Source organism: Astatotilapia calliptera, chromosome 6 (genome assembly GCF_964374335.1).
Source record: "Astatotilapia calliptera chromosome 6, fAstCal68.1, whole genome shotgun sequence".
Classification (NCBI taxonomy): domain Eukaryota; kingdom Metazoa; phylum Chordata; class Actinopteri; order Cichliformes; family Cichlidae; genus Astatotilapia; species Astatotilapia calliptera.
Window position 1 is genome coordinate 22,916,944 of NC_137427.1, and position 26,220 is coordinate 22,943,163.

Consider the following 26,220-nt stretch of genomic DNA (forward strand, 5'->3'; position numbering starts at 1 on the left):
ATTATTATTATTAAGTTGTACTGGAGAGAAAGTGAAAGTGTGCAGTGTCCTGTGTCACCTTTACTTTTGGTATAGTTGTGATTTTTCTCATTTCTCCTTTTCCTGTCAGACCCATGCAGCATTTACAACTGACAGGCTGAAGTTCCCTCCAGACATCCAACAGCTCACATCGCTTTTTTCCCCATACAGTGCTATACAAACCTCTATCCGGGCTGCATTTACATGTTTTATACAGCTAATAAAATCCAATTGAGTTCAGCAAAGCTTTCTGACAGACAATAACATACACTCACCAGTACAACTTGTTTGACATGGTTTGAGCTTTGTGACATGTTTTCATGCTGGAAGCTGCCATCAGAAGATGGGCACAGTGTCAGTCTGAAAAAAATCCCTTATGTAATGGCAACAGCAACAATCATCAACAACAATTGTGGTGTTAAACAATGCTCGGATGTGAAAGTGTTCCAAGAAAATATCCCCTCAATATTGCACCAGCAGCTTGAACCGGTGATAGAAGGCAGGATGGAACCATGCACTCAGGATGTTTATGCCAAATTTTGACCCTACTATCTGTAGTTCGCAGCAGAAAACAGCCCTCATTAGACCAGGAAACATATTTCCAGTGTTTGATTGTTTAATTTTGGTGAGCCTGTTATAATTGTAGCCTCATTTTCCTGTTCTTAGCTGACAGGAGTGACACCCAGTGTGGTCTTCTGCTGCTGCAGTCCAATGTTTTCAATGTTTAACACGTTGAGAGATGCTCTTCTCCTTACCTTGGCTGTACAAAGTGATGATTTGAGTTAGTGTTGCCTTCCTCTAAGCTTAAAGCAGTCTTGCTATTCTCCTCTGACATCAGCCATCAACAAGGTATTTTCTCCCAGGCAACTGCCACTCACTGGGTGTTTTCTGTTTTTCAGACTATTCCCTGCAAACACTAGAGGTGTGTGTGAGAAAATCCCAGCAGATCTGTAGTTTCTGAGATACTCAGACACACTGCACTGGCACCAACGATCACACCACTTTCAAAGTGTCTTAAATCACCTTTTTTCTTAATTCTGATTCGAACATTGGCAGGTTGTCTTGACCATGCCTAAGTACATGTGAGTTACTGCCATGTGATTTGCTGACTAGATATTTGCATCAATGAGCAGTTGATGAATAAAGTAGCTGGTGAGTGTATCCCACTGTACTGTGGCAGCTGCTCAGTGTCATTTTTCCTCATTGAAACAATACATCCCCAGTTATCAGGTATGGTTCCACAGTAGGTCTTCCTCAAACTAAAACTTTTAACTCAGTTCAATGTGTGCATTCAAACAAAAGAAAAAAGTAAGCTTTGTTTTGAATTCTGACTCAGCAGAACATTTAATGCTGCATTTAAATGTGAGAGGACGTTTATTAGACATTTTCACTCTGCTAGGCACAATTACACTGCAGTGACTGCAGCCTGCGTCTATAGGCTGTGTCATATAAAAGTAAGGCAATGTTTCCTGACACAAAGACATTGTTTGCAGCTTCTGAAATTCATCTTAATTATACTGTTTACCAAGAGATACAGGTGCATAAAAAGATGCAAATAGTTACAAACAAACGCTACACCTGTCAACTATTGCTACCCTGCAATCTGAAGCATAATGGTTTTACTCTCACTGTTAACATAATACATTGTAATGGCTATAGAGTAAAAAACTTTGCAGAAGTAATTAAATGGTTTTGTGGTGCAGGAACAAAACCTAAATTACCAGTAATTAAAAAAAAAAAAGTAAATACATTTGCAAAATGTTCAAATGATTGATGATGTAGTCGATAAGACAAGAAATGTTATGTATTGAAGGATTTACATAATAAGTATTTTGTTCTGCTTTGCAATCCTGCATATTAATGTCGGTTAAAATGAATATCAGATCCTTATTGTATAATATAACAGCATAATGTATACTGTGTGTATACATATTATTAAAGCAGGGTAAGATTTCCATTCATATCTGTCAGCAAACACAGTTTCTTAACAGCAGCATCAATGTTGGAAAAAAACAACAACAACAACTTCTTTTGTATGTGACGCATACCAACTTGAAATTGACTCCTGTCTGTTTTCCCCTTGGATCACGTTGAGAACAGCTGTGTAATGAGCCACCATGGACTTATTGTTTGGTCACTGCTTCTTTGCTGTGTTGTTGTTGTAAAGCTTGATAGGCTTGATTGTCATTGGGAAGCTCCATTTTCTGACTTAATGTGTCATTTGCTTAGCTATTTAGATAACAGTACCTTTTATAAACATGCCAGGACAGCTGATGTGTAGCTCTTTTCACTGCTGGTGCTGTGGTGTTTCAAACTGGGGTTAGAGCTCGGGGCTATTTGGTTTGATCAGTTCAAAATGTGGACAGCAACCATGGACAGCAATTTATTTGCTAATGAATGTGCATCGCTCTTCAATTATTTCCTAATTAGTCCATATCTCAGACATTAACAGCTGAAAATTGAATTCCTAAGAAGACTGTCATGTGAGGAATTCATTGTATTGTTCGTTCAGTTCAGTTTTTGCTGTCAAAGTGCAACTATTGACCAACAACAGACTGCCACACACTAATCAATTAAATGTTATCAGCAGCCATGCTTGCACTGCTGAAACATTTGGACTCAAATTTAGAAGCAAGGGAGTGTTTTCAGTGTTACCTCAACTAAAATGAGAATAATGAGGTAGGACTGTCAAACTCTAGTTTGTTGCTATAGATATACACCTACCAGAGCAAAGATTAACTGTCTTCAATAAAACCAGCTTCAGTGCAGTTACAGCAGCTGTCAAGGTCTGCTGCACTGATAAGAATAAAGCACCATTGCTTGGAATAATCATCATGGATGGTGGTGATATGCTAAAGTAAAGTATATTTTGTACATTCATGTTAGATTTCAATTTTAATTAAATTCAGTTTATTTATATGGCGCCAAATCACAACAGCAGTCACCTCAAAGTGCTTTATATTGTAAGACTCTAACAAAATATAGAGAAAAGTTCAATAATCCAAAGAATCCCTATGAGAAAGAACTTGGCAACAGTGGGAAGGAAAAAAGGCTTTTGAACAGGAAGAAATATCTGGCAGAAGCAAACTAGAGAAGAGACAGCCATCTGCCATGAGTGGTTGGGTTTAAGGGAGGGAGAAAGGACAAAAGAAAGACAAAGAAATGTGGTTGTCTTCTCATCTAGCACTTCAAGATTTCTATTAACATTTCACTTTGCTCATACATACTTGCATTCATCAGAGGTAAGATAAAGGTTGCATTTTCTGTGAGATCTGTGGAAATGACCTGGGTGGGATATTGGCAGCTTTTGACCATTTGTCGATTTCTTTCAGCTTTTAAAGACCAACACTATTAGATATGAGATAGACTATAGATAGACTGTGGTACGAAACAAATTCAAAAAGGTCCATTTTATTCATGTAAAAGTAGAAGTCCAGTGATCCCAGTCTTTTCCCCCTAAATGTGATAAAAATGTCAGCAAAATATTAACAGCTGGTTGAACTGAAGACAGTTTAAATAATGACTCAGACTCTTAAGCCACACAGTCTATACAGCACATAAAATTACAAAATGATAACACAGACTGGGCTATTTGGAGGAGGGCCTCAGAGTGAGAGAAGCTAAAATTAGGCTTTTAAACAAATGATGAAAATAGGTGTTATATCAGTAACATTGTTACAGTTGTACACAGCTAAGGGGTCAGAAATTGGTCAACTGAAACACTGTAACCATCATCAAACATTTAAAAAAAATTGTGACATGCTGGTCTTTCTCTTTGGAGCTCTTGTGAGCTGTCCCCGAGGCAGCTTTGGATATCATCCAGTATGACATACAATTAGAAATAAAGCGGTCAGCTGTCATGGACAGCACCACATTCATTCGCCCTTCTGTGTGTTGTGGATTGGACAACAGTTGGGCTGACATCATGTTGCCTGAGCATGGAATAAGATCTAAAGTAAAAAGTTTGTTTCCCCAAACAAATGGCTTGAATGCCCAAATAAAATGAGACAATAAAGTGATGCATGTTCAGAGTCAAAGTCCTTAAAACAGACCAAAATCACACTGACTTCCACGTCTGTAATCACTAGGAGAAGCTGTTGTGTTTAATAACAATACACCTCTTTTGTCTTCTGATAATGTTTTTTACATCCGTACAGGAGATATTTTGTTGCATTTATTGTGATAAGTATAAACCCGTGCTCATCATAGGCAAAGCTTAAACCTATATGTGGAAACTTGATTTTTGTTTTGGATGGAGTACTGCAACATAAGGCTTGTGGGCCAGAATCAGCCTGGCAAAGACCCCAAAGTTGGACAGCTTTGGGAAATATAATGGAGAGCATACATTTCTGAACCTTTAACTGTATTTTTGTACATTTTGCAACATTTCTTCCAAATAAATACCTCCCCAGGGACATTGAAACTACAATAAAGTAGTTCAGTAATAGATAAACATTTAAATGACAGAAACATTCCTGTACTTGATGTAAAATGAGTTTAAAATCCCTGGTGTAGATCAAACAAACACAAGACCTGGACCAAATCAGCTAAGTTCACTTTCAAAGTTTCTTTTTTTTCTTCTCACAACCATGTAATTGATCTCACCATTACTGATTACTGTTGTTACAGTTTTGTGGCTTTGGAAACCATTTCTCAACCAGAGATACTCCATAGCCGATGCAGGGTTGATGAGAGAAGTAACAACACATTCATATTTAGAGAAATTAAAATTCTCATTAAAAGGACAGGAGGTTAAAATCTGCTAAATAGTGCTGCCTAAGAGTTTAATTCTGATCGTTCATAATAACTCACAGACTGCTTCTGCATTTTCGTGCCTTTGCATAAATTGCCATCTGCCAGGGAAGCAACAAATGGGCTGGTCAGAAAGGGGTTTTGAGGTCAACTCCTCCCTGTGACATCTCCTTGGACAGGGGACCTCAGTTCACTTCCATCATCTGGAAAAGCTTCCGCTCTGCCAGCATTCTGATTTTATCTTTAGAGTACTAGTAAAGCAGAGAACAACAGAACAAAGAGTTGGCAACTATATCTACTCTCTGCCACCCTATTCTTCTGTAACTCCAAACTCCCATGGGTTGGGTATGCTAGAACATCAGGCTGAGTGTCACAGTCCGCGTGGCAGACTGTGGGGATGTGGAGGAAAATAGGACCCAAAACACAGGACTCTTAGATGAAGGCAGTGCATTTATTTACAGAGATGTAACAATCCAAACAACAATAAATCCCCAGTGCGATCCCGACTCCCATTCCGTGTCTTCTCCCTTCTCCAGTGCGCCGTGCTCTGTCTCCGTTCCTTGTGTATAGTCCGTCTGCTGCTTCCTTGTTTCCACAAATCCTCCTGGGGAAACACACATACAAAGGCAGCCGTGAGTACCTTTACACAACGGCAGACTGGCACTTACTTCACACATTTACTGAGAACTGACGGGAAGTCACAAAACGATCCAGTGTCGAGGAGCTCTCAGCCACACTGCTTTGTAGCTCCCCCGACGATGTTTGATCAGCTGCAGGTGTGCGATCATTTTTTTAAGGTGTGGCCAGCCACCTGGCCAGGCCTGGAGATGGCAAAGACTCCAATCCGGGCCTGAAGATGCCTGTAAACAGGTGCTCCCAGACACACCTGTATCCACACACACACACCCACACATACCTGCCAATACACAAGCATGGAACACCTGCCGAGGCGGGCAATCGGAGTCTAACCGCCAACGCCTAACAGGCCTAGCCTATGCAGATCCAGTTGCTTGTGCCAGGACTAGTGATTTAAAAAATATGAATATGAATATGAATGAATAGTTTTCTTCAATCTTTTAACACAGGTTCTCTCCTGTGAAATACAACTTTTTAAAAAACCTATATACTAATAGGTAAGTATACACTAATATATAATATAAATGAGTGCTGTCAAACAATTAAAACCTTACAGGGTTACAGTGGATTAATTTTGATTAATCACGATTAAATATCATTTATTTGTATTCTATATTAATCGCATTTAATTTTGCATGAGCAAACAGACTCGAGAAAAAAGGGAAAATATACGCACTACCTGATCAACTGCCCATTTGCCCATGTGCAAAGGTAACTCTACTTGCAAAAACTGCCCAAAATGCATTGACAGAAACATTTCAGGGATTTTGAGTCATTCTGCACTCCAGATGCATTAATTGCGTTAAATTTTTTTTATCACATTGACCGTGATGGCGGATTAATTTGCGTTAACGCGTTAATTTTGACAGTCACTAGGACACTTGTCAGTGTGCCTAACTTGGTTATCCTCTAGACCAGGGGTAGGCAACCTTTCTGATGGCGAGTGCCATTTAAAATTTCCTCAGAAGTCAGTGTGCCATATGATTGCTTTAGCAATAAATTTAATAATGCTCTATATGAACAGTTACACAATATAAACAAAAAAAGACACATTTTATCCACAACAAGAACTTCATAACAGCAAATGGACTGTACAACAGAAAATACAAATGCTATTTATGGTGTCCTCACAACAATGATAAGAAAAATAAACTAAGCCAATATGGCATGTCTGTTAATACAGAGACACACATGTTAATGTCATCTCTGGTCTCCCACTCAGCACTCCAGCATTCAGACGGCTACCTGAGGACACGCTTTGTGTAGGAGAAAATGTGCTCACACAGATATTAGAGCCAAATACTGTCAATAAGGCCTCTGCAATGTTCTGAAGACAGTTAAACTTGTCAGGTAGTGATGTCCAGCAGGTGAAAATGCAAGCTCCATGAACACGCACAGCTGTGGATACCAGCTGCTTTGATGTTGCATTAACTGGCATTAACTTAGCCAGTTAATGCGAGACAAATCTAGCTGCTCATTAAAGATTTCTGGTTTGATCAGAAAATAAAACATTGGTCCATACACCTGAAAGTCCCAAAAATGCATTGTGTCTCCCTAACCTCATTGGCACTCAGACATCCTCTTCAGAGAGCCTTAATGTTTGGCATGATTGTAGCTAAAAGACTTATTCTTAGAGCCTGGAAATCACCATCTCCTCCATTGTTCAGGGTTTGGCTACATGAGATGATTGCTTGTTTGTATATTGAAGAGGTTCGTTATCGTTTGGCTGACACCCATTTTAAGTTTGTCGAAATCTGGGGCCCTTTTCTCAATCATATTAATGGGAATTCAACATAAACTTTAACCCATTTGACTGCACTTTGTGTTTGTGTGAAACTGCACTTCTGCCGGACCCTGATTCCTTCCTGGACTTGTTTCCCACATCTTTTGGTCTTGGTGAACTCTCTGTTGCCCTGTCTAAACTCACGCAGAAGATCATCTTCTTTGAACAATGGTGTTTCTTTTGAACTTTTGATTTGTACTGGCTAACTGGTGTATTTTTTTTTTTTTTTTTTCATTTATTAATAAATTTTTTATTTATTTAATTTTTTTTCCTTTTCTTTCCTGTTTTCCTGTTTGGGTTTTTTTTTGTTGTGTGTTTGGTTTCTGGTTTTTTTTTTTTTTTTTGTGCTTAAATGTTATTGTTTTTGAATCTTATGTCCTTTGTCTGGTGTGACGTTATGTAACTTTGAACTTAAAATCTTATAAATAACATTTTAAAAAAAATGCATTGTGTCTCGAGTCTACGGATGTATCTGTGTATTTCCGTAGTGCTGATGCTGTGCTGAGCGGAAAGCTCCTGAAGCTTTTGAAGTGTCGGATTGTGGAAAGCTAACAACGTCCCTCTTACCAGTAGGCTAAATTATTTTTAGCCAATTACAAGTTGAATCTGGTAGTTGGGGTTGTTAGCTAAGATACCATCATTCATTATGAAGAGGCACAACTAATGTGTCTATGCGAGCTGATTTGTGATATGCACTGCTGGCCCGGCCATTTATTTTTTGATGCACCCTCTCAGATTAATTCACTGCGTGTCGTGCCCAGGGCTGGACTGGGACAAAAAAACAGCCCGGGCTTGACTAAAGACCGGCCCACCAGGTATTAAAGCCATATAGCCTTTGAATGAAAACAAACACTGTTGTGACAGTGATGTACACAGTCTTGTTGGTATATGTATGATTTCTATACATTTTACATCAGATAAAAACTTTGGTTGTAAGCTTCAGATAATTATTTAATAACAGCCAGACATTTTAAATGAAAATAAGAAAGTATTTCTTTGTGCCCCCCTTTCCCTGTTAATGCCCCCCTTGGCCCCCTGGCAAAACTTTGCTAGATCCGCCCAGTTACCAGCTGTCAGCTACATAGAAAAGGATCCTGGTGTTATTTGTCTCTCAGAAACAGTTCATAACTTCCCTTTAACTCATTCATGTTAACTAAAAGGTAAACCTGTTTCTCCATCACAGCTCTGATGATCCAGTAAGGACATCTCCTGGTTTCATCTTCATGTTTCCCTCTCACCAGATAACCAAACCATATCATGACCAGCAGCTTTTACAGCTGTGGCTCCAGCAAACATCAGCTGATACTAGAAATTAATATGAAATAAATTCTAACAACAGCTGATCAAGCTTAAACATGCTGCTGTTGTTTAGCGCGACATCCGCTGGTTTCCTCTTTCTGGCGCAAAGTGGACGATAAACAAACAAGAGAAAAGCCGATCAGCTGATCATTGATCAGTTTCATGATTAAAGTAGCAACAGGAGAGAGAGGGGAGAGAATCAGAGAAGAAGAGGCAGCTGTGCAGCGTAACAACAGAATAACTCCACCTTTGTGTCTTTTTTCATTCTAGATGAAGTCTGGGACAAACTGCGTCCCCTCTCAGCTCAACACGAAACGTGTAATAATTTCTCTGAATGCGGGACGATTCCGTCTTTTTACGGGATGGTTGGCAACTCTACTAACTAACCTTATGAATAAAATAAAGTTCACTATCAGTAACATCACAGCACCGACCCAGCTGTATAGAAACTCTGTCATGCTAGCTAGTACGCAGTAGGAGTTATTGTAACTGACGTAACTGACTGTAAAAAGTCAGCACAACGAAAATAAACCCCACCTCAACTTGGTTTATATCTGACCCAGATAGACTGCAGGTCATAACTTCTTACTTGAAGTTCAGTTCACCTGACGCTCGGGTCTCTCTTCCTCCTGCCTCCCCTTTCTCTCATCCACCTGCTGGCCTCCACCACTTGCTAATGTTACTGAATCTGTGGAAGCTCCGCGATAGCCACTACCAAACAACTGAGTTATTTTTACACACCGGCCAGCATCCGGCCAATCCACCACCTTTCATTGTTTACATCGTTACAAAAAATATTTTAAAAAAATCATCGGGCCACCAAGCAAATGCCCGATGGCCAGTCCAGCTATGGTCGTGCCATCAGTTAACCCTTGTGCCTAGGGTTGCCGACCCCTGCTCTAGACACTCACACCATTAGAGACCATGTTTGGCTTAAACTAAATATTTGTTTAGTTTAAGATCCCCAGCTCTGTCTGTCTTGGTCGTTGTGTCCTTGGGCAAGACACTTCACCTACCGCCTACTGGTGTTGGCCAGAGGGGCCGATGGCCGAGGAGTACAAATACCTGTGAACCATCTTTGACAACCTCCTGAAATTCTCTGCCAACACAGAGGAGATTCTCAGGAGGTGCCACCAACGGCTATACGGAAACTCAACTCCTTTGGAGTCAGCACACCCATCATGATGACTTTTTACTATGCCTTCCTGGAAAGCATCATGACCTTCATTACCTGCTGGTTCCACTCCCTCAGAACTCTGGCACAGGTTTTCAGCCAACAGGCCCTTAGACAGGCAGCCAAAATCATCATCGACCCCTCTCACATTTTTCACTCTGCATTTCAATGGCTCCCCTCCGGGCGATGCCTCCGCTGCACTTCCTGCAGGACTGAGAGGAGGAGAGCTATCTTTGTCCCCAAAGCCACTCTTTGCTTTTTAACTCCAGCAGATAAGACCATTTCCCACACCAGAAACATAAACTACCCCACACTCTTTTTATACTACCGACACTTTATTCACTCTTAGTCACTCACAGTTATTTATTCACCTTTCAGTCACTTTAGTTTTGAACTGTGTAATTTTAAAACTGTGTATACTGTATATTCTGTGTATTTATTATCTCACTTTTATTGCCTGTTCTTATTGTTCTTATCTTCAACGTTATGCTGCTCTGTTGTATGTTAATTGCCCCTTGGGGATAAATAAAGTCTTTCTGATTCTGATTCTGTCAGTCTGCCCCAGGGCAGCTGTGGCTACAACTGTAGCTTGCCTCCACCAGTGTATGAATATGTGAGTGAATGAATAGTGGAATTGCAAAGCGCTTTGAGGGTCTCGAAAAGTGCTATATAAATGCAATCCATTATTATTATTATTATTATTGTCCTTACAGAACGATGTTTGGTATTTTGTAATGGTCAAGATGAAGGCCACAAGCCAAAACACGCTGTTCTGCTAATAAAGTTGTTTCCTAGTCTTTCAAGTGTTGCTGGAGTAATCACCTGACCAGATCCTTACAGAACAACACAAAAAAAACTGTCCCTTAACTTAACATTTTTGCTGTGTTCTGTAGATAAGCAAAAAAATATTTGCCTGGTTACCAGTTAAATTATCCGTTGTTCCTATGTGCAAGAAAACCCATCTGCTCAACAGTAACCCAAAACCCCCAGCCTCTCACCTTGCCATCCAGCACTTAGTATTTCTCAGCCTAGCCAATAATGTTCATTAGCTCTTCCAGATAAAAACAAAGACTTTCCTGTTATCTGCTTTTGCGTTCAACCTAAACCTTTCAAAATTTCATTTAGATCAGGACGATAAATATTAATAAATAATGTTACCACTGTCTTCATCAGTAGTTTTCTATCCAATTATGCTCATCTTCCCTCATTTTTAAACACAGGGATAAAATAAACACACTGTGCCATCTCTTCTTCTGACTGTCATTTAATTGGTGGTAATACCGCAGAAGCACTAGCTGGTAGTTGGGCCATACGCGTGTCTTTGTGCAGTTGAAAATAATCCGCTTGTAGTTGAAAAACAATCAGGCAAACATTTATTTCCACAGTCTTGAAATAATCCGTTTGAATGTTCCTGTACACTGCAAACACGGTAAGAAAACTGTTTGACTCCACAGCTAGTTAAAGCCCCGTTACTCCACACTGCCAGTCGCGAACGCTCCCCCCATGCACAGTTACCATGTATTAAAGGAACAGTACGTAAAAATGAAATAAGGAAAGAAAATACAATTTAACTGTAAATCTTATCCTAAACAAATTATAAAGTAAAAACTGAAATTCCCCATTATCTTACACTTATCCTTATCCAAAATTATTCAAATTATTAACAAATATACACTCTGTGCAATCTGAGTAAACTAACAGATGATTAGACCTTTATCTTATACAGTTGGAAGAAAAGAATAATCAATAAAAAAAGAATAAAGTTGAAACACATTAATTGGGTTTTGGTGCTTTTGACACATTATAGAATCCAAAAGTGAATCTGTATAACAATAGAGATAGGCTTGTTTATTCTGTCTTATTGAGAGACGATATTTAGAAAATGGACTTTTAATTAAACACTAAATTGCTACCATCTGAAGTACAGTGCAATGAACCTGCTGTCATCTCTTCATTAATCAGGACCAAGATGTTCTGCTCTCAGAATGCACCTTGTTAATTTTCCAAGCGCCAACAAATTACAGTCCTCTGTGTTACTCATTCATCCTTGTGAGTTATCTCAAATGAGTTGCTTTTCTTCTTGGTTTGGCTTTATCACTGATTTACATATGAGAGCTCACAAACTCTTTGCTAGTGCCATACGTTCAGCAGCACTGGGAGAACAGCACAAAGGATGATCAATAGTCACATGCCTGGCTGCTTTCACACTCTATTTGGGGACCCGAGTGTGTGGCATTTATTTTCGTTCTCTCAGATGTCTTACTTTGATCTAAAACGGTTCATTTATTTTCAGGTGAAGTGCAATAGTAATAAAGTGCTGATGAGTGAAAAAGAATTAGGTCCTTTTGATGTGAAACAAGAGATTTCTCTATGTTATTTTTGAAAAAAAATCAGGGTTCACAAATGTCCCTTCACTCTTGAAGACAGCTATGTGATTTCATACAAAGTACCTTCATATGACTGAATGTTTTTGTTACATTTTAGATTTTTATTTCCAGCTCTTCCTGTTTCACTTGAGGAGAAAAACAGACTACTAGGAATATCAATTTAGTGACACCATAGGCTCCACTTTTTGCAGTAATCTTCACTGCAGTATTAATATTTGAACACAATGAAATGGAAAATAAGCTCAATTATTTACATAGTGTATGACTAACATGAAAATTTTCTTTAATTGTTAAATAATAACTGGCATTTATAATAAGAATTATAAAGAACACTGTTGAAACAACAGTATGTGAAACCAAAAAGGAGGCGACTCTCACCCTCCTTGACTTCAATTTGACTCCATTCTTTTAGACTTTATGTTCTCTTGCTTCATGTGCTGTTTGGTTAGATTTAAGAACCAACACTACTTGGTTAAGGCTATCCCACATACTTAAATTAACCACCGGTCCAATTCCTAGCAGCAGTGAATCCATACAAGAATTTCCATGTACCTATTCATAAAATACCTAAGGGTCTTTTATAATGAGCCGCTTATTGTTTACTTATATGACTGGCTGACACAGTAATCACTGTTTGCTATTGTTTTACTCGCTATGTGTATCTACATCACTCTGCATTCAATCATTGGTAAATTAATATTATATATATATGACTTTCTTCTACCTGTCTCTTGTCTTAACCCAGTATAACGGCCAAATATGTAATGTAACGTGCCAGTCCAATGTGTGTATGTATCGCTTTGCCTCTCCAAAGTGTGAAATGGACCTGCATGCAGAAGTTCCAGTAAGCTACAGTACCAAAAGAGGGAGATTTTTTATGTCGAAGAGACATTGCTAATACATTTACATGTAAATACATACCTGTCTTAATCATTTGTAAGAGGACCCTGGAATGTACTTCATACCTTCCTTGGTCACTACTAACTTCTTGGATTTAAATATATTACCTCCTCCTGCTGGAAGTGCAACTTCTGCATGTATATTCATTTCAAGCTTTGGAAAGGCAAAGTGTGACATGTACACATTGAAGTGGCGTGTCTGATACACTCTTTGCCATGATATTGGGTTGTTTGTTCTGTTTCCCTCCCCACAAGAATCATTAAATAAAGAACTAAAAAAACTGAGCCATGTTGGCCATTATTAAACTATGATTCCTCTCTCTGCAAATAACATTTTCAATTATCATTCCTAGTGCTATTAGCAAAGTCATACACCATTTCAGGTCACTGAATGATAGTTTTAAATTAGCCTCAAATCATTTATATGAAAGAGATTTGACTTGAGGTTCCAGAATTTTTAAGTTTGTGACTCCATCAAAAAGGGCCAGTGCCTGGGCCTCTATTTATACACACTTATGTATGACAGCCTCTCAGTTTGAACTCATCAACCCATGCATGGGAACTAATGAGCTGAACTAGTGTGTCCAACTTGTGGGTTTGTCCAAAGCCAAATATGAAAAGCTTTCCTAATATTTGGATTAAAGGCTATATTGCATTTTTTAGATTGTTTTTTTTTTTTGTTTGTTTGTTTGTTTTTTTAATGAAACAGTTCATAGATTTTTTTAATGCCTCTTAAAGTCAGTTTTCCCTTTTTGGTTGACCTACTTATGATTCATGTCGTCACTACTTGGAATTGTTAGACAGCTTGCCTATGGATTTTGCTTATTGCTTCCACTTGCACTTGTGCTACAACCAGCTGATTCCAGGTTATATGCTGGAGGAGGAAAATAGTGGCGTAGTCTGCACCCTGGATATGACAATTGCTTTTATTTTTATTGCACAACTGGACGAGAGCATGGTGGTTAAGTGGAAACTGCATCCATGACAGAAATAGCTGCATTATGCTGCAACTCCCCCCCCCCAAAAAAAAAAAAAAATGTTAGCTTTGCAAGCATCTGCATAGAAAGCATGCCAACGCTAGCCAAAGTGATGTTAAAGCTGAGCCCAGCCCAGCAAGCAAGCAAGCAGACCCTGAACTTCAGCTTGTAAAGTTCAGGGTCTGGTTGTTGGACTGTTTCTACCTGTTCATGTTTCTAAAGTAATATGACATTGGTGATCACTTTAAAGTTTCTTTTTGGTGGTATTGATCTTTCGTTTGTGCTGTTGTCTTTTTTTTTATTATCCCTAAATACTAAAGGAAAGATCATATGTGTGTCCACAGGATAGGGATTTGTGTTGGTGTATGAGAATGTAGCCTATGGGTTTTATATTGTTAAATGGTAAATATAAGACAATGTGTTTCATGTCAAGACAATCATTTACTAAATGTAACAAATTATTTTTGCCTGGAAGTAATTAAGTATGTAATTAAGTGTACTTTATTACAGAAAAATGTGTAATATGTTTTTTTGAGTAACATATTACATCAACATCAATCACAGCAAAGAGGGGAAATACTTCCAACATTCACAAACATTTGACCACACAGCACACAAATAATTTGGATCAATGTAATACCTTTGACATATTGGCTTGTGATGATGGTGACTCTCAAGGCAGAGTCAATGAGAACCCAATGAGAATCAATAAGGAATTGAATCAGTGATGCAATCGGAATCGTTAAATTCTTATCAGTTACCATCCCCAGGCAAACAGATAATCATCAGTTGTTCTCTTGGGAAGAGCTGCTGAACAACTTGTTAAAGCAAATATCTCATCACCCATCAATGTGCCAAAAACACAAAACATTTAGGCATGTTGATATGGTCAAGATGACCAAAGATGAAGCTCAAAAAGAGCTTTAGGATGGGGAAGAAAAAAAGAAAACACCTATGAGCCGCAGTTCTCTGGGTAAAAATATGTTGCCCCTGCTGCTTCAGGTTGATAGGAAGATAACAGTGACTAAAATAACCACTCATTACAGTGAAGGTATGCAGAGGAGCATCTGCTGTTTTAGCTCATCTGGCTAAAACAGCAGAAGACCGCAAAAAGGCACAACTCATGTCTGCTAAGAACAGGAAACTGATGTTACAATTTACACAGCTCAACAAATTTTGACAATAGAAGATTGTAAAAATGATTCCTGATCTAATATGTCTCAATTTCTTATCCAACATTTAGATGGTAGGGTCAAAATTTGACACTTTGAGCCCCTTAGCACCAAACAAGTGTCTTTTAGTGCTACAGCCTACCCGAGTATTGCTGCTCATAGTGTGTTTGTCTGCCCAATGTTCAATTGAATGAGAATATAAAAATGGGAAAAGATTTTGTATAATATGTTAATTTTATTACACATATAGAATAGCAACACCTTTTAAGGACAACTTAGAATAGGTATTTCAGTCCATCTATAGTGTTTCATATGTTGTCTTTTATATTATTACTGAATCATTAAAGTACAAAGTCCACTTCATTATGATAAGCATTCTATTGTAGCTACATAAAAAAAAGAGCTTGGTGCATTACATAAATTATTGTTTATTTTTTCTCTTCTTCCTTCTCTTCTTTGGTGTCTTCATCTTTTCTTTCTTCATCTCCTCCTTCATCTGTTTTTTCCTCTTCCTGCTTTTCTTCATCTTCTTTTGTCATCTCAATCTTTTCCTCTTCTTCCTTTTCCCCTTCTTCTACTTTTTCCCCTTCTTCCTTTTTCTCTTCTTCTACCTTTTCCTCTTCCCTTTTCTCCCCACCCCCGTCTTTCTCTTCCTTTTTATCTTCTCCTTCTTCCTCATCTTCTTCTACCTCCTCTCCAGTTAAGCGCTCAAGATCTATAATACGATGTTTTAGAGTTTTGTCTGCATTTTCGTTATTTCGTAAGATCTTCTTCAGCTTGACTTGCATCAGCTCCATGGTACCATACAATTTGTTTACCTTCTCCTCCAGCTCTTTTTGCTCAGGTTTGATATTAGCTGGATCCAAGTCTATAAGACCATCTTTCATCAGGATCTGCCGACCCTTATCCTCAAGCATGCCTTTGGCATCTGGATACTCTGACAATGATTCCATCAGGTCATCCTTGGAAAGGCAGAAGAGCTCTGAGTATCCAATGCTGCGAATGTTGGCGGTCCGCCTGTTACCCGCTTTGCTACCTTTAATATTAAGAATACTAATCTCACCAAAATAGCTGCCGCTTCCGAGTACAACAAATTGTGTCACACCATCATCGGCAACGACTGCCAGTTTTCCATCTTTGATAATATACATCTCACGACCAATGTCGCCTTTCTTACAGATGTAATCTCCAGGGCTGAACACCTGTGGCCGGAGTTTGAGCACCAGCTCAATCAGCAGGCCTGCCTCACAGTCTGCAAAAATCCGAACTTTCTTTAGCGTCTCCATGTGGACTTGGATGGCTATTTCTGCTTTTAGCTTGTCTGGGAGATATCTCAGCACTTCTCTTTCATCCTGTGCCTTGCCATTATTCCACAGATAGTCAAACCACTTGATGACTCGCAACTCTAGGTCCTTACTAACCTTTCGAACCTGCAAATGAAAAGAAAACAAGAGGATTAAAATAATATTTAAAGACTAGATTATTTTACTACGTCTTTTGATCTAGACTTTTTTGATCAATGTTTATTTACCTGCATGTACTGCTTAATGTTGTCAATGCGGGACTGGAACTGGGCTTGGGCTGCATTCATGTTGGAGATCATGGTGGCAATGTTTCCCACAATGGTGGCAAAGATTAGGACTCCAACTAAAAAGTCCACAACATGGAAGAGAAATTCTGAGTCCAAAGCTGGTGGTGGGGTTTCTCCAATAGTTGTCAGAGTCAGTGTGGACCAGTACAGGCTGAAAGCATACTTCCTCATGGGCTGTCCAAACTCAGGCTCCTCAGGATCATCCAGAGCAGGGTAAACCCAGTCATCAGCACCAAATCCAATAGATTTGGAAAAAGAGAAATACCAGCAGGCATTCCAGTGGATGATAATAAGGATGTACATGATAAGGTTTGCAATACGGAAGATGTTGGGGTAGTTGGTTTTAGTCTCTGTTTTGGTAAAGAACTCCATCATGCGCCCAATCCTCAGAAGCTTGTTTATGCGGATCTCTGGGTAGTCGATGCCAAGGACGAAGTAGAAGATGTCAGTGGGCAGCATGGAGAGAACATCGAGACGAAACTGAAAGCTGCTGATGTATCGATCCAAAAGCAGCTTCTTATCTTTCACTAGTAGGCCTTGTTCAAGGTAACCTGCAGTTGAAAGACAGTGTTTACCATTTACAGGGACATTGTGTTTTTAAATACTATATGGAATTGAATGTTCCCTTCTACTGCAACAATCACCTTTTAATTGCACACAGGATCACCGTTCAAACTGTAATTATTAGCAGCTTTAAGATTTGTAGTTGGTGGTGTAAATAATGCTCTAGATATCTTATAGTAAAGCAGTTTCAACAAGTCTTTTTTTTTCTGTTGATCAGAGTACAAAAATTATATCCAGAAAGGGAATTCATGTTAGAAAGGGATGTTTTCTAACATGAATTCAGCAGTACAAATTTCCATTTTGAGTCTTGCTGGATGATAGTTGATTGCTGTGCTGCAGTAGAGAGACAGAACCACACCATCACTTACATATAACATGACCAGGAGAAACGATGACATCACTGGCCACTCATTTCATCTGTGTAAGTCTAATTAGTGCTTTGAGGAAAACTATATCACATTTTGAAAATATTTCTGCAGAATGGTAAGGTTAGTCTTTCACCTGTTCTGGCCCTGAAGAACATATCAGCCAGGTAGATAAGGTCTGAGGTGTAGTCCAGAATAACCCAGTAAATTATGTAGTCATGCTGCAACTCCTCAAAGCAAGCCCTGTTTGCAAGAGAAGACAACCACCAGCAGTGAGGGTGGTTTGTAAATTAACAATGTTGAATATCTCAGGACTATGTCCTGTTGTGCTACTGTCGCACCCCATTAACCCAGTAATCTGTACTAACAGAAAAAAAGACAATACAATGTTAAAAAACACAACTTCTCACTTTAAAAAAAAAAAAAACTATTTCTGTGCATGAAACCAAACTGTAGCTAAAAGTAGTTTTAATGAAGTAGGATATTAAAAACAAACAACCAAATGAAATCATGTAAATATTTGACCTTTAGTGATGGAAGAATGACTGATTTATCAAGGTCACCTGGCTATGATCATGGTCCAATTATACATCACTGGTAGCGTAATGATAAACAGCCAGTTGTAATACAAATTTCCAGCAGGATTAATGACAAATATTTCTGCTGGCCTGTGGAGGAAAGAATGAAAGTGTAAAATAAATACTCAAAATCATACAACACATAAATTTATTTTGAAGTTTCTGTAAATTATGTACTTACTTATCTTTGTCCTTGCTCTTGTCTTTCTCTTTTTCTTTTTCTTTTTCTTTTTCTTTCTCCTTTTCTTTTTCTTTTTCTTTTTCTTTCTCTTTTTCTTTTTCTTTTTCTTTTTCTTTTTCTTCCTCCTCCTTCTTCTCCTTCTCCTTTTTTCTGTAATGTGCAATAATAAATTAGAGAATACTCAGCACCGGTTATCCTTAATAACATAGTAACATTTCCTAAAAGGTGAGGAGATAAAAATCAATACTCTTTCTTTTCCTTCTTTTCCTTCTTCTCCTTTTTCCTTTTTTTCTTTTTCTCTCTGAAAAAAACGATTAATGCAACATGTTTAACGTGATTACAGGAATCTAAGCCTTTACTTTTTTCATGACTCCAAATTGTACTTACTCTTCATTGTTGTTGTTATTGTTCGTGTTGCCTATATGAAGAGGCGTTGATTGAGGTGAACTTCTGAAACAAACACAGCACATTTTATTAACTGACAAATCTTTGCTTTTTTGTCATTATTATTCTTTGTGTATTTATATTTAAGTTTTGCTCACATGTCATCGTCACTGTCACTGGTAAAGTGAGGTGGAACATAAGGTGGCGAGGTGAGCAAGGCCTGGGTGGTAGTGGCCATTGCAGCAGAACTGTAGTATACTCTGCAGCAATAAAATATTTTTCAGGATGACAACTTCATTTAAGTAGTGTTGGGTTCTAAATTGGTTTACACATATTTTAAACTGAAACAGGACGTATTTTGGCAGTTGTTTGATCACCTAGCTTTAAAAGAAAAAAAACTGAAAAATATATCTGCTTTTTGATTTACCATAGGAACTTTTTGATTTGATTTGATGTTTTCTTTTTACAAACAAGAGCAACCCATGGAAGCAGAAATGTGTTGTGCTGTCAAAACTTGTTTACTGAGACAACAAATAAACATATAAATGATTAATGCCTGAATAAATAAATAACTAAATAAATACAATTCTTACATATGTAAAAAAAAATATTTATAAATATATAAAGTTTAATTCAGTTTTATTTATATAGCACCAAATCACAACAACAACAACAGTTGCCTCGAGGTCTAAATACATAAATAAATACACACACACACACACACACACACACACACACACACACACACACACACACACACACACACACATATATATATATATATATATATATATATGAATAAATCAATCCATTAAAAAAAAGATTTTACTGTCTTCATCTGCATCATGTGTCACTTATATCCAATGTTACTATTGCATTTGTAGTGTCAGTCTCAGCTGGTAAGCACATTGTTTTACAGGTCTAAATGAATTATTTAGCCATACACATAGATGATGCTACAAAAAGAACTTACAGTATCGTGTGACTAAACTTACCTTTTCCGATCCTTAATGTAATTTAAAGTCCATTTCCCTTTAGTTGTGTACTTTCCTGGAACTTAGACACTCACGGTATCCACAGATTTATTGTATCATCAATCACTGAATGCTATTTAATAATGTATAACAACATGTAACTAGGCAACTAACACCTGTAGGTACTGAGTCCATCTAACTGTGTCATAGAGTCTCAGTGACCCTGATGAGGATTTGGGGATTAGACTTGTCTGAGGAGAGTGGTGGCAAACTCAATCATCCTCCCTGCTTGTCCACTCCAGCGGGAGATGAGATACATTTAAGTGAAGTTTCGACAAGCCTCAGTTAACCTCCTACTCAGGATCCACAACACTGAAAACCATTATGTGTTGACATTGTTTTTAAAATTCAGCAACAAGCTATAATTTTCCTGATCATTTGCGGAACAGAGGATTTAGTCTGCTTGCACACACACACGCTTACACGCACTCTAACACACACACACACACTACTCCTGCTCAGTCAGCACTCTCCTCCATATCCTCCTTTAATCCTATTAGATTATGTCCAGTAAAACAGATTCCAGATCAGGCATAAAAGAACAATAATGTCTCGTGTGAAATCAAAGCAGAACCTCTATCGGTGAAAAACGTGTACAGGAGTATATGTAGAAATCCTGTGGTTCAGTGGCTCTCCCTGTTGGCTGATGTGGTGTTTGCAGTTTTATGACAGCAAATTTCACAGTTTGCATTTGAACTGAAGCATCTTTGCAGGAGTTTAATGTCCTTTAATTTGTTTTGGTTTAGTGTTGAAATAAGTATAAATGGAGATGACAGTGTGTGATTTTGATGTGTTTATGTCACTGATGAAACTCAGGAGAACATTGACTAGAAGGAAACACTGTTGAGGTAACAGTGGCACACAACAAGATAAAGATCGTGTACACAAAATACTGATATGTTATTTTTTGGCACTTTAATGGTTTAATACTGTGGACAGTACAGCAAAACAATAAAACATAAGATAATCCTCAACCATTTATACAATGTGTTGATGACTAAGAATAAACTTTCAATTACAGAACTACAGAAAAAGAGAGAAACCACAAACAAAAAAACCCTTTTTAGATTAGGTCTGAAAACACATTTTGGTTATTCTCTTTAGAAAGTGTTCAATTTTTTCCCAAATAATTTTTTTTGTCTCTTTTAACTACATCACCTGTATCTGTTTTCAGCTTTTGTTCTATTTGCTAACAGAGGAGTATTGTTGCTGGTGATGAGAGGCAGATTACAGTGCAGTGGGATCTGCTGTCATGTTAGCCTCACCGACATCAGTGGCACGGGCGTCAACCTCAGCTGGGACATCAGCAGCAGCAAGTATATCGGCGGTGGCAGGGGCAGCTGGATCAACGGCCACCTCAGGGGCTGCTGGGGCACTGTCAACAGGAACTACATCAACAGGAGGTACATCCACAGCAGCAGCATCATCAACTGGAGCAACATCTATGGGGACGTCAACTACAGCTGGCTCTACCGCTGCAGGGTTTGCTGAAGGCTCTGCTTCAACCATGGCTGGGTCGGCCTCAGCTACTTCCACCTCCTCGGCCTCCTCTACCTCATCAGAGTTCAGCAGGGCACGTCCTGCAGCTTTGGTGGCAGGGTTACCATCCTGTGCCAAAGAAATGGGAAAAAATCATGTCATATATATGTTGACAAAAAATGATGAATTTTTGAAGTTAGCTGCTTCATGTTCAGGGTTTATGCTTGTGACGCTGTCATATTTAAAGTTATTGTTTGAACTAATGCTCCAGCAAAATGTGTAACAGTCTATGTTTCTTTGCCTTGTTACACCCGTCAGAGTGTCGTCTGTCCTGAATGTGTCCTTTTCTTGTTCTAGCTCTGTTTTAACAGTGTTTGCACATAGCGTCTACCGCCGTTGTCAATTTAGCCTAAATTTATTTATTCAGGTCTCTGAGGAAAATTGAGAAAAGCCTCAATTTATTCTACAATGGAATGTGTTTGTTCTACATGCATTACAAGTTTTTCCCAGTTTGTTTTTAGCTCTACACTTAGGCTATTCTTAAACCAATCCATTGTGGACAGAGAAGTTGTTGTGAATAAACAAGATACGAGAAAATATTAGTAAATATTTCTCTAAACAGGGAAGAAAATGTACACATGAATTTCTCAATAACAATCAATATACAGTTCAGCATGAAACTATGATGCCTGAGCACCTCTGTCTCCTCCTCTGAAGCATCTCCAACAGGGACGGGAGCTGGAGGAGGGACATCAGCAGGTTGGGCTGGTGCTGCATCCACCTATATTAAATGTATATAGCCTATATTATTATTTGTAATAATAATATATATAACAGGAAATAAATGTGTATATGCAATGTCACAGTGCTGTGTGTATGCTCACAGTGGCCCCAGCTGAGACAGCCTAAAAGAACATAATTTTATGTCAGATTGCAAATAAGTAACACACAAACTTCAGCAATCATGCCAAATATGCTTAATTTTAGTTTTCACAAAAATCCACCACTAAGCTCCTGTAAGAGGCTAACAAGAGTAAACTTACGGGAGAATTAGCAGAGGGAATGAAGGGATTTTGGACTATTCCCTGGAAAGAAACAACAATAATAGGAATTAAAACAGATTTATAATCATAAATGAGCATTCATGGAAGGTCTATCTGAAGTTCTTTTTTACTTCAAACATCAATGAACCCCCATTACCTGCTGCTGGTACAGCCTGTACATCTCCATCCACCTCAGGGCCTCATTAGCATGTGCTGCAATCTGCAAATAAATACCAGGCATCTTCAGACATGCGGTGCAATTAAGCCAATTATACCCTGTCTGTCAGACAACGATCATAGTGCCCAACTGATGGCATGACAAAAACATAGCATTACATGTCATAGCAGACGGATCCAACACTCAAAACAGAAAAGTTGAAAAGGCCATCTTACCTCACTGCTTTCGCTTGCTGGAAACTGCAATTTCAGAAATAGAAGTGAGCAAACAACAGTTAGATGTGGATAACTGTGTTTTAAAATGGTATCAGATGGCAGATTTAATAATACACAATATTAGACTTACAGGGGCAGCGAGAGTAGAGACCAAGAGGCACATGAAGAGAACAAGCTGCTTCATTTTGACAGGTTCAGTAGAAAAACCTGTATAATATAACATACAACCCAGACTTTTATCTCAATTTTTCTTAATTTTCTTTGGTGAATAGGGGGGGGCACTTTAAGAAAATCAAGAGAGAAATAGTTTAAAAAAAATTAGATTAAAAATATTTGTGAAAACAACAAGGTTGCCCCAAAAAATGAGAAATAGTTTCTGTTTGTAAAGTCACCTTACCTTGTTGTCCTGGAGAGAAACTGTGAAAAAGTACCTCAGTAGAAAGAAGTCTACTTCTTGTCCCTCATGGATGCAATTTATATACTGCTATATCACGTAGCAGCCAATCCCATCCAGTAGAACAGGCACACCTATGTGTTTGAAGAATTATCCTTACATGTCAAAGGTAAAAAAAAGAGGTATCTAGGGTTGAGGCCCCTGTTGTTGTTAATTACATGCTATACAAATATGCTTAGCACATATGCCCACCTTTACTGCCCTAAAACCAAACTTTGAAAAAAAACAAAAAAAAAAAAACAGAGAGAGACGCCATGAAGCAGACATAAGCATGTAATGATATGACAGAGAGTCCCTACTTAGTTTGACTTGAAAACAGTGAAAAGGGAACTTAAATTAACTTAAATATCTGCAATATCTTATTACTAAAAATAATGTAAGTACTGGTGATAGCTACAGAAACATGAAATACAGTGTTGATCCTCCTCGCTTGAACAGAGGTTATAAGAACATCTATTCAAGTATTGCACTTTTTCAGCTCTTTCTTTTAGCTTAGCATTTTAAAGGGTGGGGTATTTTAAAAAAAAGTTTTTTTGACTGACTACAGACATTATGTTTCATTATGCATACAGGAGATAATGTGTAGAAATGTATGTAAAGGCTGGTTAGCCTTTACATACATTTTTCTCATAATCTGTTTTAGTCTAAGAAAGAATTCTGACCCCATGTAAAATACCCTCTGCAATGGGGTATTTTACACTGTATGTATTACAACAATTGTGTGACTTAAGTTAAACAACTACATATTGTTTCTCAATTGAACACCACATTTCACACAAGTATTCCAAAGATTATTTTCATCTACTGAAACTTACAGTGGGTGTAAGTGCCAGTGGGAAGCACCACTTCTATAGTGTCTGAGTTTTAACTAAATGTGTTTCTTTAACTGGCGTGGCTGTTCATCACAGTGATTTTGAACATTATAGCTCACTTATGTTTATTTTTTCAGGTTCCAGATCAGATAATGAAGGAGTTGGTCTGTAATTTGCTGAACTCTATACTATTCTGACCTCAAATCCGCTGAGTTAATCAACTTTGTCAAAAGATAACAATCTCTCCATTAGGCATTTAAAAGTTAACAGTTGATATTGTGCCATGTAGTTAGATTATTCCTGTTTTCTCCTTTGAAGAAAAACTGCAGTTATAAAAATGTGGTTACAATGTGATCATCTGTTTCAACAGGAATATAGAACTTTTAACTCTCAAACTATGCTTTGTTTCAGAAGGCTACATTGTTGCTTTGACAAACAAATGCTTTAATGCTTTTTTGTTTCTTAGAACAACATCAAAAGCAACAGAACGAAATAAAGCTTTTTTTTTATTTTTAGGTTTTTACTTACTTTTAGTAAAAATCTAAAAGCGTGACTTGCATCAAAGCTCTACAAAGCCTCTACATAGCAGTGAACCTCATAACTGGGTGTGGCTCACTTAAGGTAAACCGTCATAAAGAACCTCGTTCAATTCACTGGAGTAAAGTGTTCTAAACATTTTTCAAGGACTAGCATGAAGCAGATCCTCTTCCAGCTTCATAAAAGTCTATAGAAATGCAACCCTTCAGCTCCCTTCAGTGAGCATTTCCCTGACAAGTGATTCAACCCTAGTTTCAAGTCTTAAGGTATACAAGCAGCAATGGTTGCTTTGCTTTGCCACTGCAACCTCATCTCACAGTCACTTGAATTTATAGTTAAGCCCTTGAAGCTGCTGCAGTATTCTCCTGAACGATAGTTGTCACCACTCAGACAATATCTTAAACATAAGTGCTGATAAAGGAGGAGAACTTAAAAAGGAAGCCAAGACTGTGCCTGTTGCAAAGTTTTTTCCACAAAATCGACAAAACAAGTTTTCAAAGTGTTCCAACATTTACGTCTGTATATCTGTGTGTCTTCTGAGTTTCTGTACACGATTGTACACTTGAGTTTTTAACCTATCTGTGGCAGCTCCAGCACAATGTGCCAGGTTACAAAAATCAAAAGTGCACGTCCGGCCACAAAGATTGTGTCGTGCAATACATTTTGTGATGTTAAAATGGGTATGCAACACCTGTGACACAAGAAACATGGCGATCATAATGGGGCCATTAGATTCCGGTCACATTGGCCTAGAGACCAGTTGGTGACCCCCTGGCAACTACTAGTGTCCAGGGAAAAATGTGTATTCCCTAATTAGTTGGTCATCTGTTTATGCCTTTAGTTTCAGTACTTGGGGGGCCATCTGGGGGGGCATCACTGCAGCTTCCCAGTCTCATTATCAAACAACAAAGACACAGGCATTCTCACATTCCCTCACTCATACACTCTCTCTCTCTCTCTCTCTCTCTCTCTCTCTCTCTCACACACACACACACGCACACACACACGCGCGCACACACATACACACACACACACACACACACTATAGGAAGATTGGTGATTCATGTATCTGTATATTTTTTGAGTGTTTCAGGTGCTGTATGTTTGTTTTGTTTTGTTTTTTGTGTATTACAGGTACCAAAGCTGGCAATACATACAATGCAATACAATACTAGAGATTCTATGTAGCTGTTCTTGTTAAAGCAAAATGTGCTTGGTACCATCATGCATTCAGATTCTAATTGCAAAGCCAGCATAAAGAACAGCATTAAAAAAAACCCTGTATTTTCAGAGGTCCAGTTGCAGGACAACAACAACAACAAACACGATGATCCTATAGAATATGGTGTATTGTTGTAGATTAAACTATGCACCAGTATATAAAGAATTTTAAAATGAGCTAAACCTCAAACATCTGCAGTGGTAAAACCCAACATGAACATTAAACTATCAGTAATGTGAATCCACATCATATATAACTGTAAAACACTAAAAAGGGGACTTTTTGGCTTGAATTACAGTTCCAGGAAAGAATCTTTTGAAGAAGAGACGGTAATAGCGTGAGAGGCCAATGTCTGCATTTCTGATGTGCCTCTGAAGAGGTAAGTGTTCAGTCATGTTGGGACAAGCTTTTGTCCCCAGGTGAGCCAAGATCAGGGAGATCGTTCTCTCTCCTGTAATGTTTTTTATTTTCTTATGACAATTACGT

General features: G+C 38.3%; 2 protein-coding genes and 1 long non-coding RNA gene across 4 annotated transcripts; all 3 read right to left on the reverse strand.

Moving 5' to 3' along the window:
• Positions 1-5,207: 5,207 nt before the first annotated feature.
• On the reverse strand, positions 5,208-9,708 carry LOC145429227 (uncharacterized). The gene is made up of 2 exons (XR_013909453.1): positions 5,463-9,708; positions 5,208-5,374 (listed from the first exon to the last, which is right to left on the reverse strand). It is a non-coding gene; the product is annotated as an uncharacterized LOC145429227 (long non-coding RNA).
• Positions 9,709-15,312: 5,604 nt separating this feature from the next.
• Positions 15,313-20,126, reverse strand: cnga1a (cyclic nucleotide gated channel subunit alpha 1a). 2 transcript variants are annotated; one of them, XM_080302471.1, is made up of 9 exons: positions 19,756-20,126; positions 18,919-19,020; positions 18,764-18,823; positions 18,624-18,677; positions 18,377-18,526; positions 18,181-18,285; positions 17,754-17,860; positions 16,629-17,239; positions 15,313-16,527 (listed from the first exon to the last, which is right to left on the reverse strand). In XM_080302471.1, exons 2-9 carry the CDS (start codon positions 18,996-18,998, stop codon positions 15,526-15,528), a joined length of 2,169 nt encoding a protein of 722 aa, XP_080158597.1. In that variant the 5' UTR covers positions 18,999-19,020; positions 19,756-20,126; the 3' UTR covers positions 15,313-15,525. The 2 variants fall into 2 exon arrangements, with proteins under 2 accessions (XP_080158597.1, XP_026025209.2); XM_026169424.2 differs by having other exon boundaries at positions 18,764-18,826; positions 19,756-19,976.
• A 566-nt stretch (positions 20,127-20,692) lies between these two features.
• Positions 20,693-23,918, reverse strand: enam (enamelin). The gene is made up of 8 exons (XM_026169314.2): positions 23,107-23,918; positions 22,840-22,916; positions 22,710-22,733; positions 22,474-22,536; positions 22,317-22,358; positions 22,158-22,178; positions 21,971-22,054; positions 20,693-21,402 (listed from the first exon to the last, which is right to left on the reverse strand). Exons 2-8 carry the CDS (start codon positions 22,891-22,893, stop codon positions 21,022-21,024), a joined length of 669 nt encoding a protein of 222 aa, XP_026025099.2. The 5' UTR covers positions 22,894-22,916; positions 23,107-23,918; the 3' UTR covers positions 20,693-21,021.
• Positions 23,919-26,220: the final 2,302 nt, after the last annotated feature.

Bases quoted from the DNA above. Each gene is read 5' to 3' on its own strand.
- cnga1a (XM_026169424.2), bottom strand. From the start codon at position 18,998: ATGGCCACTACCACCCAGGCCTTGCTCACCTCGCCACCTTATGTTCCA. The intron at 18,286-18,376 runs GTAAGTACATAA...TTTCCTCCACAG, and splicing joins AAGAGCAAGGACAAAGATAA to GCCAGCAGAAATATTTGTCA. The intron at 17,861-18,180 runs GTGACCTTGATA...TCTTGCAAACAG, and splicing joins TGGACCATGATCATAGCCAG to GGCTTGCTTTGAGGAGTTGC.
- enam (XM_026169314.2), bottom strand. From the start codon at position 22,893: ATGAAGCAGCTTGTTCTCTTCATGTGCCTCTTGGTCTCTACTCTCGCT. The intron at 22,734-22,839 runs GTAAGTCTAATA...CTGAAATTGCAG, and splicing joins TCTCTACTCTCGCTGCCCCT to TTTCCAGCAAGCGAAAGCAG. The intron at 22,537-22,709 runs GTAAGATGGCCT...ATTTATTTGCAG, and splicing joins CAGCAAGCGAAAGCAGTGAG to ATTGCAGCACATGCTAATGA.